At 35.7% G+C, this 15,773-nt stretch overlaps 3 protein-coding genes across 12 annotated transcripts in view; all 3 read left to right on the forward strand.

Annotated features, from left to right (window-relative positions):
• The window catches only part of LOC142350238 (potassium voltage-gated channel protein Shaw-like), a 22,300-nt gene extending 8,946 nt beyond the window's left edge, over nt 1-13,354 (forward strand). Inside the window, exons 3-5 of the mRNA XM_075402009.1 lie at nt 30-253; nt 344-438; nt 12,972-13,354. Coding sequence (XP_075258124.1) covers nt 30-253; nt 344-438; nt 12,972-13,222 — 570 coding nt within the window. The 3' untranslated portion in view covers nt 13,223-13,354. The remainder of the gene's footprint in view (nt 1-29; nt 254-343; nt 439-12,971) is intronic.
• The window catches only part of LOC142350235 (uncharacterized), a 131,003-nt gene that overhangs the window by 86,955 nt on the left and 28,275 nt on the right, over nt 1-15,773 (forward strand). The gene's annotated exons all lie outside the window — the stretch shown is intronic.
• Nucleotides 13,471-15,712, forward strand: LOC142350237 (uncharacterized). The gene is made up of 2 exons (XM_075402008.1): nt 13,471-13,660; nt 14,194-15,712. The coding sequence occupies exons 1-2, from the start codon at nt 13,579-13,581 to the stop codon at nt 15,216-15,218; spliced, it is 1,107 nt and encodes a 368-aa protein (XP_075258123.1). The 5' UTR covers nt 13,471-13,578; the 3' UTR covers nt 15,219-15,712.

Here is a 15,773-nt window from a genome sequence, read left to right on the forward strand (position 1 = left end):
GTAGAAGCAAATGTTAAAAATTGTTTTAGACGTTGAATTTTTTCGAAATCACTGGAATTGGCGTTGATTTGTTGGACTTCTTGCGAATTCTGCGAATTTTCCGACTATTCAAGTTGACGCGATTTTCAGCTGGCCTGAAAATATTACTTCACACTCTTTACGTCAGCGCAGGGGAATTGTTGTTGTTGATTTTCTTCCTGATTTTTGGAATCGTCATATTTTCAAGCATGTGCTATTTTGCTGAACGGATTCAGTTTCGAAAATCGTATGACAATAAAAACGTTCGTGATGTATCAGTTATTTATGCGATCGAAGAGGGTGGCGGTGATTGGTTCGAGAAAAGTCCAGAACATTCTAGTATAATTGATTGGTTTTGGTGGGCTGTGGCTACAATGACAACTGTCGGCTACGGTGACTTAGTTCCCAAAAGTTATCCCGGTAAGTTATTGAATTTTGAATAATTTCTGAATATTTTGCAGATACCAATAACTGTCTTTTCAGCAATTATATCGATGGTAGTTAATATAGAATTATAATGTATCAAATTCTGAAAAATAATTGTTATTCTTACTTTTGTTATGGAGAACCTTTTACGCAGGAAAATGGTTTTTACACGTTCCTATGTTGCAAAAAAGAAAGCTGAAAATGAACATTGCCTAAAAAATACAAATTCTTCTCTTGAAGTAGTTATACGATTTTCAGGAAAGTCTATCAGCTACAAGAGAAGGAAAATCTGGTTAGAGTGAATGGAAAAATTATTGAATTGACCTATAATGCCACTTCACCCGTGAACCCGTCATCGTTAAGGAAATTGCAGAAATCTTCTAGTTAGGTCTCAAAATGCAAACTTGATACTTCTTAGATAAAAATCTGCTAGTGAGTGCATTAGGCTCATCCACAGTGTAATAAAGATGAAAACTTTTGAATTAGACCATGTATTATTTTTGAGAAAAGTTATTTACAAGTCATGATAAGGATTTAGTCTTTTCTTACAAAATGATAATACTGAGGACTTTTTCCGGACAATAAAATTTGAAATGATTTCTTGTCCCGACTAGCAAACTCTTGACAACGAGGTACACAAAATTTGTCGAGCGTCAAAGGTTTCGGAGGCCAGATTTTATTTAACTACTCAATCTCTCAATCAAAATTTGAAGTGCTCTCTGGTTTTTCGTTTTACGGTCATCTGAAAAATTATGGAATTTATTTAAGCTGTAATATCGAATATTTGTCGCTCAATCTGTTTGTAAAGATGTCGCATTCTGAGTTGCTATGTGTAATTCGATAACTCATAGCACTTTTTTGTTTTCTGTTATCTGAATTTAGATGTCGCTTCTCCGTTGAGTCGGTAAAAAGTGAGATCCATTCTTCTTAGAGAAATTTAGCAACTCTTGTTTGGACGGTTTCATGTTTGTATTTGTTGGTTCAGTTTGCAATTAACTCGTTGTCCGTGATCTTTTGTTTGACGAATTGGTTGACAATGATGGAATGATTTTAAACATTGTTGTCCTAGTCCTTTGATTCTTCCTTTTCCTCGTCAAGCCCATCGGTGTCGTCCGGCGGGTATTTGATTCTTGTATAACAGGTACAACTGTTTCATTTTATCCTGCGTCGAGATCTGTTTTAGGCTTATAATACCTTGCTCACATAAATTTTGTCTAAGTCTTTCTGTAATGCATTTTTCTTTGTAATTTCACGCTGCTGGTGACGCGGTGCGATGAGCTGTTTACAACTTTTAGCCTCTCAAAATTTTCTATCGTTGCTGGAATTGATGTTAATTTGACGATTGTTTGTGGCTCAGTTGAATTTACATCCCCTCATAGAGAGTCTAATGTTTTATGTGAAGCGTTCCGTTCTAACATGAATTATCTCGCTATTATTCTGAGGGTCGTCCTATAGTTTTGCACTGTGAGAAATTGATTACAGATTAGTATAAGAATATTTTCAATTACTATTGAAGCTCTGCATCTACATTTTTTGGGCCTTTTTTGCTTTTTTATTTCAAATGGAGACAAACCTGTCGCGATAAATAGTTGCATTTCTTATCACTTCGGTAGGGCGCTATTTTTGGTTACAGTGTTTTGATTGAATAAGTCAAGAAATTGATAGTTCCTGTGACCTTGAACAGAAAAAGAGAGCACTAATGTACGGTTTTCCACAGATTGAGTTTTTGCTACTATAATTGCATTTTTTTCACTACGCCTAACAATGGATATGTGCCTCTTTGTGAGTCTGTGTGTGCGTGGTGTATGTCTTTCCTCGGTGGGAGATTTGATGTCGTTTTTCACTTATTTTTAGCAGCTTTTACTTACACTTAATTCACACAAGAATTTCAGTTCTTCCTTCAACTTCAAGATTCAACTTAAATGTAGCATAAAATCGATAATTTTGGAGTGAAAAGTTTCTGAGCGCTTACTTTAATTGTCTTTCAGATTTTGGTAAACCTTAATTAAGTTCAACAACCGATTGTTGTGAAATAATCGATATTATTTTGGAATTTTTCCCTAAGTCCCTCACTGAATTCCGCTCTTTGTTTTGTTTTGAACCCCGTCAAATTGTCCCCGTTTCCCAAATTTTCAAGCGTCCCTGCATTGTTTATTTTGTTTGTTTTTCCAGTTTTTCAAATCACACCTGCGCTTTTAATCAATTTTCCCGTTTTATAGAGCCGCGCGTACTCGAAACGTAATATTTTTGCTCTTTCAACCACGACCAAGTCTATAAATTACCGCTGAAATGTGCCTTTTTAAGAATGTGGTCTCTATAAACCTTCAATTAGACGCAATTTGGCGTGTCAAAATGTACTTTTGTTCCAGTAACGGAAAGAAATAAATATCTCTGAATAAAAAATAGCTATGTACGCATTATAATTTGCTTCTATTTTTAACAGTTTTTCATGAAAGCATGCTTAAACTGTCCTTAGGTATTGAATAGTTTTGAAAAACTACAGAGTTCTATTCAAATACGCCAGACATTCTTTCAGACGGCAATTAATAACTTACATATTAACCTCTGCAATAATGGCGAAAGATTTCAAGATTGAATAAAATTACAAAAGTGCTAAACACAAATGAAAAGTGACGTTTTTTGACATGTGTAACAATTATGAATAATTTAGGGATGTCTTTCTTACCAGATTTTGTTGCCATAATTCAATGGTTTATCCATCGCGTCACTCTTTATTAAAGAGTGTTTTTCAGTCTCAGGTAAAGCAAAGAAAAGAATTAGATTTGATTAATGGTTAATATAAAGTGAAAATGTCTAAATGTCACATAAGCGATTAAGAAAAATGAAACCCTAGTTTTTAAAAATTAGTAGTAGTAGTAGTAGTAGTGCTGGTCTTTCTTTATCCACCCTTTCTGTACACAAAGGTGGGTTATGTTGGGCATCAAGGAAAGTTCATCTTCCGCCTTAGCCAGGCAATTCAAAATACTAATTCTGACACAACAAGACCAGGAATATCGTCAGATCAGCCGAACCGCATACATCTTGAATAATTGGTTTAAAACGTTGTTAAAAGGATTAAAATCTTCAGCACTAACCGTGCTCTTACTGATATCGTTTCACTGTATAATAGAGTTCAGTATGCTTTACAGCACGTCTGAAATCAGAGGCAAGTTCTCGAATATCTCGCGGATTTGGATGGATTCCATCTTTGCTTAGCTGCTTCACAGCCTTAAATTTCTTCAATGTTACAAAGGGGACATTCAGTTCTCGAGCAACATCTCTGTAACAATAGTTCACTCTAGCATATGTTTCCGCTTTCCCTCGTCGACTAATTAGCTCAAGAATTGAAACATGCAAACGGTAGAACTTCAATTTCTGAATCAGATAGAACATTTCATCCGATGTCTCTACGGGGCCCATCAATCGTTTATTTTTCTTGTCAAATAGATTATTCGTTCCTGCCATCACAATAACTTGGCGTACATTTCTTTCAAAAATTTCTGTAAAGACGCTTTCAGAGCACATAGTAGATATACTACCACCTGGACATGAAATTGTAACACTATTTTGAATAAAAACACCAAACACAAGAGATGATCCCAAAATGCAAGTACGCTTTTGAAATTGTTGTTCATTATCAACAATAATTCGTCGATACGGCTTCGATTTGTCATAAACTAGACAGCCCCTCAAACTGAGGTTTCTTTTGATGGTATCAATTCTGGACCTTCTTCTAGCATCGCAATCCATACTAATTTCTGAAAACAGGCTGTCCGTATTACATTGAAAAGAAAAGTGTCTTGAGTTCCTTCCTGAATAGTTTATGGTCGCTTATTTCTCTGAGTGTTTGGGGTAGTTTGTTCCATAATTTCGGACCGCCAATGCAAAAAGCTCTATCGCCATATGAATTTTTTGAATGAACTGTGACAGCCTTGAAAGCGTTTACTGATCTTTTCCTGTACTGGTCAGGTTGAATTTCCACAAGATGATTCAAATATTCCGGCACATGACACTTATGAATAATTTTATGGACAAAAATTAGTACTTTAAAATCAATCCGTTTATCGATATGAAGCCAATGTAGATGATACATGAAATCTTTGCATGATTCAGACTTTTTCAGTGAAAAGATAAACCGACACGCTGCATTCTGTACCCGTTGGAATTTCATAATCTCTGTTTTGGGTACTCCAGATAAAACTGAGTTGCAGTAATCAAGGCGAGATATTATAAGGTTCTGGACCACTAGTTTTCTCGTTTCAATCGTAAGATAATGTCTGATCTTGTACAGTTTGCGAAGCTCATTGTAGCACGAAGCAGTCACTGAGTTAATGTGTCTTGTCAAAGAAAGGTGTTGGTCGATCGTTATGCCCAGTGATTTAAAACTGGGCTTCAACGTGAGATTTTCCCCTGCTAAATCAAGCTTAGCTAAGTTCAGTTTTTGCTTTCTTGATGAGATTAACATTACTTCATTCTTATCAGGATTTACTCTTAACTTCATCTGACTGAAAGCCTGGAACAAAAGACTCAACTTCGTGTCTAGATCCTTTATATCATGTTCCAAGGTTTTTTGCCTCAAAGTCGAAAGAATTAGTGTATCATCTGCATAAACCTGATATCTCAACTGAATTCGCTTCATCAAATCACCAATTGGAGTTAAGTACATAGTAAAAAGCAGAGGTCCATGGATCGAACCTTGTGGTACGCCAAAATCAACAATTTCTTCAGCAGAGAGGCAGTTTCCAATTTGTACTTTCTGTTTTCGTTTGCTGATGTAAGACATGATCCAACTTTTGCATTTACCTCTGATGTTGAACCGATTTTCTAACACCCAGCCAAAAATGTCATGATCTACTGTATCGAAAGCTGCTGAGAGATCCAAGCCCAGAATCAGTTGTTTTTTGTTTGAATTAAGTTGGAGCAGGATATCATTGAATGTTTTAATTAAGCAAGTTTCCGTAGAGTGGCCAGCTCTATATGCTGACTGTTGCACATCCAAAAGTTTGTAATTTTCAAGATACTCTTTAAGTTGATCAGCCGCTAATCGTTCTAATAACTTTGAGAAGAATAATGTATTTGCAATAGGCCTATAGCTGCTAGGTAATTCAGTGTCAAGGTTCGGTTTTTTCAGATTTGGCTTTATGACTGCAGTTTTGAAAAAATCAGGAAACGTGCCTCGTTCAAAGCTGCTATTGGCTAGATTCAGAAAATGATCACACCAGGAGACAAAAGTCTGCTTAGCCACACTTGTTGCAACTGGGTCTAGCACGCAGAAACTATTTGATGTATCAATAAGAGCTTCTCTTACATTTTTTAATTCCACTGAATTGAACTGATCAAGAGACATATTGACGCGATTAAATTCATCAACCAAAAACAAGCTATTCAGGCCATTATCAGTGGAAGGAGGAATTAATTCTCTGATATCAAGTACCTTGTCTCTGAAGAACTTCTGAAATCTGTCAACGCTCGTTTTAACTGATCCCCAGTTCCTTGGAACCTTGTGCTCAGTGGGAACACCAAGTAGCCGATTAAAATTTGCAAATTTAACACGCAGGTTGATGTTTTTGTTGACGTTTCTGTCAAAGTACATCGATTTCTTCCGTTTAAAAGCTTCTTTATACTTTAAAATAGCTTGCTGGTACGCTAATTTTTTCTCACTTGTTGGGTTCTTTTGGTAGAAACGCTCTGTTCGGCGACGCATCCGTTTCAATGTTTCAAGCTCTGTGTCAAAAAAAGGACAAATGTTTGTTTTTGTGCTGCGCTTTTCAGCGGGTACATTATATTTCACAGCTTCAACAAAAGTGTCAACGAGCAATTCTGCAAGGTCATGTGGCTTTGTGATGTGCTGATTGAGAGCTAACGGTAACTCCAAAGCATTGCTGAAATCTTTCCATTCCACATTTCTCCAAATTTTCCGAACACACTGAGAGGATTTTTGGGATGTTATCTCCGATGCCATCAAGAATTTGATTAATTTATGATCAGAGAAACTCAGTTCTTTTGCTAACAATACTGAGACGTTTTCGCAGTTATTTGTAATGATCAGGTCAAGAATATTTCCACTCTCATGAGTCGGCTCTAGAACAATCTGGAAAAGTTTTGATTCTCCTAAGAAATTCGTCAATCTGGTGCTATGGGGAAGATTAAAGTCACCCATAATAATTACATTTCCTTCCAGTGAAAATGGCAACACTTCGTCATAGAGAAATTTCCAAAAATCAGTAGAGTTAGCAATTGGTGGGCGGTATAGCAAACAAATATTAACAATTTCGTTGGTTTTCAACTGAAACCATGCGCATTCCAAAAACGGATTGCAGCCATGTGAAGTGAGCCTGAAATTTAAGTGTCTCTTATAAATGGCAATGAGTCCACCACCTTTTGCATACGTTCTCGGAAGATTGAAATGATCATAACAGTTTGAACTGGAGTAAAGTTGCTTTATTATCCAATTTTCATCAATGTTCGAGGAGATCCAAGATTCATTAATAAAGAAAATATCGTATTCATTGATTAGAATTTCATCTTCAAATTGCTCAATTTTATTTCTGACTGAACGTGCATTTAAAAGTGCACACGTAATATTTTTGAGTCAAGATTCATTCGAAAGGTCTGGTGGGAGTGATCTCAACCAGTTCCGAGCATCATCATTCAAAAAGAAACGTCCATGAACCACATTGCTTGGCCAAAAACTGTCTTCCATAATAGTTTCATGGGCCTCTTCGGAGAAAACTAGGTGAAAGCTTTTCATTTTTGAGCCTTCCTTTGTAATTTCGCGCAGGTGGAGTACAGGGGCTCTGCTTTCACAACACCAGTTTCTAATCATAGTTTCTGTGCAGTTTGAATTTAGTCTCCCAAGAAAAATGTGTCGCCTAGAAGGTTTTTTCTTGATACCATTGAAATCATCATGACTCTGCTTCGTACCAAAGTTTTGCCTTTGGGGTCGCATTGTTTTCTTTCGCACCTGAAAATCCTCAGTGTTCATTGCATCATCGTCATTCTCGTCATCCGGTTTATGTCTTTTTGAGCTGTTCGTGCTGTTAAAACGACTCCTGAAAGGTTGAAAAGGAGCCTTGCTTCGGCCTGCGAGTTCAAAACCGAAAATTCCGTTTTCCGATCTATTGGTAGGGGTAGAAGAATTGCTTTCATTCTGCGTTGTTTGCTGTACGACCGAGCTATATTTAGGTTTGAGTGCAGTGACCTCTAGTTTCAGCGACCTGATATCTTCTGGGACAGTTTCTAATGCAGCTATTTTGTTTCAGCTCCAACACAATATCAGTAAGTGCACCGAGAGAATGCGGTCCACAATCTAGACAGTTCCAGAGCATATGTCCTTTCACAGGCATTCCGAGTCCCACGCATTTTAAATGAGCAACTTTCATGACAGGTGGCACAATTTATCTCATCAACTTTCTGTGTTCCCGGGTTGCAAAAAACACATGTTGTCTGCTCAGCCCACGAGCGGAGAGTCATACTGTTGTCCATATTTGTGAACTTCTGCCCTAGCCGGGCCTTCTGATGTTCACGATTTTTCTGCCCTAACCGGGACTTCTAATTACTCGAGATTTTTCTGCCCTAACCGGGACTTCAGATGATTCGTGATTTTTCTGCCCTAACCGGGACTTCTTGTTTTTGATAATCGCGTTGATTTCTCTTTGACAGTAACAGAAAGATTTGATAGTTGGAATTCCTTATGAACGCACTTCACATTAACCAGAACTCTAAAATCCCCTTTTCTAGGGCAGTCCAATAATATTTCCGGTTCGTCGCCACTAAACTAAACTGAAACACTACTTATCAAATAGCAAAGAATTTGCTATTTAAAAAGTTTATCACAACAATTAGGCTATTATTGAGGCTATAAATTATTGATTTGTTATCCTTTATGTTGCAAATCTATCAGGAAATGCAGATTTTTTTGATTAAATGAGCACGAGGTTAACAAACTCCATAGTCGGTCAATTTATATTTAAAACTGGAGTTATTTAATACAAATTTATGACAATAAAATTAAAACTTCAACAATGGAAAGCTATTGACTTCTTGAAAAGATCATGCTGAGATTATTGAAATGCTCTATAGCATTATTTATTTCATTGAAAATGTGATATGCTGAAAATCAATACTTGCACATAAAATGGTAAATGAGCCATTTATCTTGAAACTGTTTGAGTATAGAGATTTTTTGAGGGCAGTTTGTTTTCTGAACTTTGAGAAAGTTTGTCGTTAGTATTTTGAGACTTGAATGATCTTTAGGAAAAAGACCCTCTAAGTCCTTTTCAAGTTTCACCATTGAATCACCCTAGGAAGTGGCTATGATGTACAAAAAGCTATTTGCTTTAATTAATAAAAATTTAATTAGTTAGAAAAAACCTTCTTTCAAAAATAGTAGGTGTACACTGCCGCTTTTCAATGTATCGGACTTAATATAGATAGGGTATGTAGCTAAAGATGATTGATAATCATTGATAATCGGTATGTTATTTTATTTTGTTAGAAATTCGCAAATGGGCATTATTTTCAATTGCGCTCGAACCAAGTTTGAGGCAATTATTCTAAACGTGTCTTTTTTATGAAAAATTTTGCTTGAACGTTTTTTCGTTTTTGTTCTTTGATGTCTTCTTTTGTCTTTCAACGCATCACTTCTTCGTTTTTCATTCATATAATTTGCTCTCCTATTTTCCTACTAATATAAGAACGATTGTGAGTGGATGTGGAGCTACGCCTTTGTAGCTTAGTGGTTAAGATGTCGGACGTATGCTTGAGTTCGGAGTTTTTGCACCCATAAAAAAAGTATTAAACTGCACACCTAAATAAGATCCCTGCCTGTCGTTCGCGAGCAATACATCTAACGTTAGTCATCGTATGTTTCAAATTGCTCATGGTGCTTGATTAACAGATACAAATGTCATGTGTGTTTGTAATGCATATTCTCTTACGCCCACTGAATATTTTTTATCTGCATCCCAACGCTCATTTATTGTAACTCAACAACGGGTTATATAATTATAAGAGGGGGAGGGGTCATATGAATTTTTATGGAACGTTTACTAAAATCATTTTCACTCAACTTGTGGAAATTTTCGGCTTAGAAAATCGAATTTGGATTCTTCAGCAACTGTTATGTTTCTAGGACAAATAATAATCTTTATATTAAACGCGTGAACACATCCGGCTGCAGGTTTTGGAGTTATCACTGAGCACCATGTTTTAACAGTACTACCGAAGCGTACGGCTAAGCGGTTGCTAAAACGGTCGATGACCAAAAAATATTGCTAAAAGTCACCAAAAAATATTGCAAAAAATGTAATTGACCAATAAATGTTGCTAAAAGATCATATAGGAACAAATAGGAACCATAGAAACGAATACGGTAAATGACCGAAGATGAATATTGTCTAAAGAAGGTCTCCATGGCTATAAGATGACCGCAGCTAAATTGCGGTTATCTTAGTTTTTGTTTCTTTTCGTATGACGCTCTATTGAGTTTTACATTTGTTTAGCCGCAAGCTTCGAAAGACGAATTTTGCTGACCTTTTTTTCATACCGCTTTTCCATTGCACTTTTGCTACTTTTATGTGCGTGACGTCTTTTCCTAAACTGGTACGTTGATGATAGGATGATCTGTGTGACAAATTTAATTAATATAAATAACTTAGCTCGCTCCTCAATTGACTTCTATCTTAATTAGTGTGTCTTTAGACCACTCTAACTCTTTTTAGGGGTCAATATATGTTTCCTAAATGACTGCGTAATTTAAAATTGCAGTTTGCTGTCTATATTTCAAATCATGTGTGGCTGTTTAGCGGTTTATCTGCAGTCTATATTTGGACAATAAGTAGTTCAGGAAAAGGTCTCTACCAAAAATCTTTTGATTCTGAAAAGGTCAATGTTGAAAAGCGTATCAAGGCGAAAAGTTTTTTTTGACCAAAATATATCTTTTTTCTGAAGCCATTGAAAAAAGATTATTCTGTAAACAGGATAAAATGAAAAAGGCAATGAAGAGAGAGAATTATGATTAAAAAATTGATGATCGAAAAATTGTTTTCTCCATATGTTACTGGCGGAAAACGGTTTTAATACAGATGAGTTCATTAAACAAAATTTGTGAATGCAGGAATTGTCAATGACCCGAAAAGATGCCGATAAAAAAACCAAAATCATATAATTTAATTTTTGGCATCTAACGGGCTTTGTTCAATTTTGTTCAATGAGTTCATCTGGATTTAAAACTCTCCGTCAGTGACATGTGGGGAAAACTTTTTTTGATCCTCATTCTTTTAGTTGTAAACGTTTTTTAATGACTTTTTCATTGCAATTTTAATTTTTCAACCTGTTTCCTGATGAATTTTTTGACGACGGCTTAGGAAAAACGATGTTTTTTGGTCATGAAATCTTTTTTGACACCTTTTCCGTCATTGACTTTTTTAGAATCAAGTGCTTTCAATTAGAGACATTTTTCGGAACAACTTATTGTCTAAATATAGCCGGCAGATAACCAAGAAATCTGCTAAAAATAGTTAACTGAAGTAAAATAAAGATAGAAGACTTTAATTTTAAAGTGAAACTTTTTTAGGGGTCCTATTTTGACCTTTAAAGGGGTTAAAGTGCTCTCAAGTGACCCCCAATAAAGTTAGAAGTCAATTAGGGAGCGATCTAAGTCATTTATAATTTGAAATGCGAAAACCGATGAAACAGAAAGTTTTTTCAGACAAAGCAACAGAACTACGAGTAAAGTGATGAAGCCTGCATCAACATAAAGATTTGAAAGCTTTGAATCTAAGAGCAGAAACACAAAGTTCGTGTGCCAAATACAGACATACACAGACACAGAACAGCTGAGGGACTGGCTAATGCTATCAACAAAGTTTTCTTTAAAGAATTTAAAAGGGAAAAAGTTAGAAGGCTTTAGAATTTCGGAAGCAATAGTTCATTAGTGACAGATGTTTTACTCCTAGTGACAGATAGTGTCATTCTGAACCGACGTGTCCTCTTTAGACAGCAAAAAAATATAGTGACTTAAAGACAACGTAATTTGGCATTTAGAAAACATTTAATGAGTGAAGTGATTCATTTCTGATCAACAAAAATTACGCGGCAAAGACACTACATAGAGAAAAATGAACGAAGAAAGTAAACATGCACATTAAGTCACAGACAATTACATATATGAATTACTTTTTGGCATCTATGCCATTGTCTGTGAGCGAGCTTGTTCTTTGCATTTGTTCTACGCTTACTTTTCTCTACTTATTTTTGGGGGGCAATTTTCGTTGATCAGAAATGAATTACTTCACTCTCTAATTACTTTTTATTGCCAATATTAAGTTGTCTTAAAGTTTTTTTCATAATTTTTGATGTCCATAGAGGACACATATCTGTTCATAATGACGGCTGTCTCTTATGAATTATCGTTTTTGAAATTTTACAGCCTTTTAATTTTTACCTTTTAAGTTCATTTGAGGAAAACTGTGTTGATAGCATTAGTCAGCACTTCAACTCTGTTCTGTTTCTTTGTCTATCTGTGTTCGACGAATCAATTTAGCATCTATTTTAACGCACTCTATGTTCTGTTTCTCTATTAGTCAATCGATTTTTAAGTTTTGTTTTTTGCTCTTAGATGAAAACTTTTTGCTGATGCAAGCTTCGTTACTTTACTCGTAGTTATGTACCTCCCTTTGTCATACTTCTTTGTTACATCGATTTTCGCAGAGCTTTATTTATTTATTTACTTCTTCCTGAAATCATCTGCACAGGTTTTCTTGCATTTTTTGTTCACGAACATCACCTCTGGAAATCGTTGCGTTGTGATCTTTCAGTTTTTTGTCGCCCTTATTGTTTTCTCTTAACTGTTCTATCATCATTCTTTCGCTGCGTCTTTCTTCCTCCTTTCTTCTCTTCTTTTTTCTTTATTTAGTTTTCTCTTATTTCTTTATCTTTCTTTCGTTTTCTTTACTGCTCTCTCTCTCTCTCTCTCTCTCTCTCTCTCTCTTTGTTTTTTCTGTGGTTTGTTTCAATTTTTTTTCTTTTTCGGTCTGTTTTTTTGAAAATTTATTTTGTATTTTTTACATTTGCAATGTTTTTCTTACAATGCGTTTCTTCTTGTATATTACAGTTTTTCAGAAATATAATCTGTCTCTTCGTTGAGCTCTCTTATTATTTTTGATTTTGCCTTCTTTTTTGTTCACAGTTTTGTGGGACAATGACTTCTCCAATTCTGTCTGATTTTGTATTTGTTCGCTTTAACCATAATAATTCTCCGATTTCAGTCGGTGCGACATTTTACCAATATTTTGAGTAAAATGTGGACCAAAAACGGTTGTTTTGAATTCGTTTTTTTCTTATGCTCTGTAACAACATGTGATACTGAGAGCTCGCATAAAGATTCATAAACGCACACCAGTTATCATAAACAAGTTTTCAATGAAAATATTTGTTACAATTCCGAAATAAGATAAATTCAGATAACTTTTACAGACCTGCTAGTTAATGTTTAAATGGTATTTTTTTTACATTGCATTGTTTAGGTAAAATGATTGGGTTTCTCTGCGCTGTCGCAGGTGTGTTGACAATCGCTCTTCCGGTTCCTGTGATTGTTAGTAACTTCGCTTCATTCTATCAACACTCCCAAGCGAGAAAAAAGCTGCCAAAACGACGAAGGATAATCACACCTGCAGTCGCTAAAAGGAAAGGATTCGATATGTTTCCCTTTGAACATTACATTTTACTAATTTTTAAACGTAACATGATGAAAAAAATCTTCGCAAATTACATTTGAATTGAAACGATGCATAACATCAAAACAACCAGTCAATAATATTAAAATATTACTATTCGAAATATTTGCAGCCATTTTCTGGGTCAGTTATATCAAGCAGAAAAAGCAGATTGAATAGTTGATGCTTTTGCATTAAAAAAGGGGGAATCTGAAGATTGATGTGTAGATTTTTGATTTTTTTTCGAAGTTCTTAATTTATGTTCTTTATTATAATAGTCCTAAGTTTCTCCTTAATTTAATTTAAAAGATTTAAAAACTTAAAAATGGAATCATGGTTGTGAGCATACTCGGAATTATAATGAAACATTTCCTCTCGGTGAAGTCAAACACCGAATGTGGCGAAGAACAATACACGTATGGGCCAATCAGAGACGGGCGATGAAGGTGATGGTAGGAACAGTTTGCGGCAACAGATTCCGGTCAGAAAGATTTCACGAAGTAAGAACGAACAAACTTTAGACAACAAATGCTTTATATAGTCTGTCCCATAAAGTTGAAATAAGCGAACGTTCGAAAAACGCCAAAAACATACAATTGAGCATCAATGTGCTCATTTGAATGTCAACGTTTTCTCCATTAAGTTTTCATTCATCAATTTTTTCTACATGTTTTAAATTTGAACTTTGAACTCTAACCTGTGGCTTTTGAAACGTTCGCTTATTTCAACTTCATGGGACACGCTATAATAGATTTCAACCTACACGCTCAAAAATATTCGGTGAAAAAACAAAAAAGGCCAATCCAAAATTAAGAAATTAGCATTTTTGCCCACGTGTCTAAAAGTAAAATATCGTCTCAAGCATTTACTGGAAAATCTGTTTCTCAATCGTAGAATAGAAACAAATAATTTTAAAATTGAACCTTGCGATTTTCAGGACATTTATCTATTTTTTCAACTTGATTTATAATGGTCAGTTTTGAGAGTTCAAGTTTATTTTGGTTTTGAAAAAGTGGTTTTCTATTTGTTTCAGTAAGTGTTCCAGCTCTACCTGCAAGCTGGATGTCAAAAATCAACTCGAAATCTCCGAGTGGCAAAATAATCACATCTCTTAAACGAAGAAACGGAAGCACGTTTGAGGCGTCCATGTTCGAAACGAGCGAAGTTACGTCAGAATCCCGTGATCAAACTAGATTACGTAACAAATCGTCGTCAATCGGTGGGTCAAATTTGGAGCGACGGAAAAGTAACAGTTTAGACGGGGCTGAACGAACAATGAATGAACAAATATCAGCTCGATTTCAGTCAAGAACAAAATTTAAGTTTTCTGTCGCTGAAAATAGCGTCGAAAATGTAAATAACTCTCTCAATTATCTACACAAACCTTTAATGCGGTCGGGCACAAAAGGTCAAACTCGAAACTCAAGTTTTTCAAAGTCCTTCAACGAGTCGACTGAAAACTTGACAAGCAACGAAAATTTCCGAACGAGTAACTTTTTAACAATTCCCGAATCTCCTCGACTAAAAATTGTTTCGTCGCCCGGGAATTTGCATAGATCAATCGACGAACAGTCGGCGGCGAAAATTTTCTATCGTCGTAATAATTCTACAGGGCCATCAAATACCCGAACAAATCGAAGCTCGGCCTCAAATATGCTGCCGGCAATTTTACTCGGAACTATGGCAACCAAACCGCGAAGGAAAAGCATGTTTGCAAACTGCGCGTCTCAACCTCAAAACTTGTTTTCGTCACCAAATCATAGTGTTGTATCGACTCAAGTTACAAGTAATCAAATTTCGCGAATTTCAATTTTTTCAAGCATGACCTCGCAGGACAATTTGAGTTCTGACACTTCGCTCTTGTCAGTGATTGGCGAGCAGTTTCCTGACAATGTGATTGGCTGTGACCCGCGAGATAAGTTGACCAATCAGAGAGTGGTTGCAAAAAAACCAACTGGAGTTTTGGATGTTAAACAGAGGCCTAAGCTGCCCAAAGTGTGTTTAGATGCGGCAGGTAGTTGTAATAGTAAAGGGTGGTTCGCAGCACATGAAATGTAGACTAGGGAAAATAAATTTCTAAACCAAAAAAAAACATCCGGATCTTGTATCAGGCCAGATGTGTTCTTCTAAATGGAGGTGCAGATCTGTGAGCTTGTAAAATTTCACGTTTTCGCTAGTGAGTTAAGATCTATCACCTTAAGTTAGTTCAGATCTACGCTTTTGAATGAGTTCAGATCTTATTTAATAAGTAATTAGGAGAAAATCGTCCAGTATGTTGAAAAAATTTCATTATCATTATTTTTATGAAATGTACTATTACAAAATGGATTTATTTTATCACAATTTGTGAACTCGTTGTTGCTGAAGCTGCCATACAGAGTCAAAGGCAATGTCGATGGGACTTCGGTTCTCCCATTGCCATTTTTAACTGGTCTCTATTGCATTTTGATTAAAGTTGGCAGTAAAATCATTTGTAATTGTGACTATAAACAAATTGCTTGTGGTGCGGGATTTGTGTTTCTAGGTTGTAGTTGGTGACAGATCGTACCCAAGCTAAGGGTACCAGTAGGTTGTTTCTCGAAAATTGACGTCTCGATGTGGCAGAACTTGAAG

The sequence above is a fragment of the Convolutriloba macropyga genome, chromosome 12, assembly GCF_964194025.1.
Source record: "Convolutriloba macropyga chromosome 12, txConMacr16.3, whole genome shotgun sequence".
Lineage (NCBI taxonomy): Eukaryota > Metazoa > Xenacoelomorpha > Acoela > Convolutidae > Convolutriloba > Convolutriloba macropyga.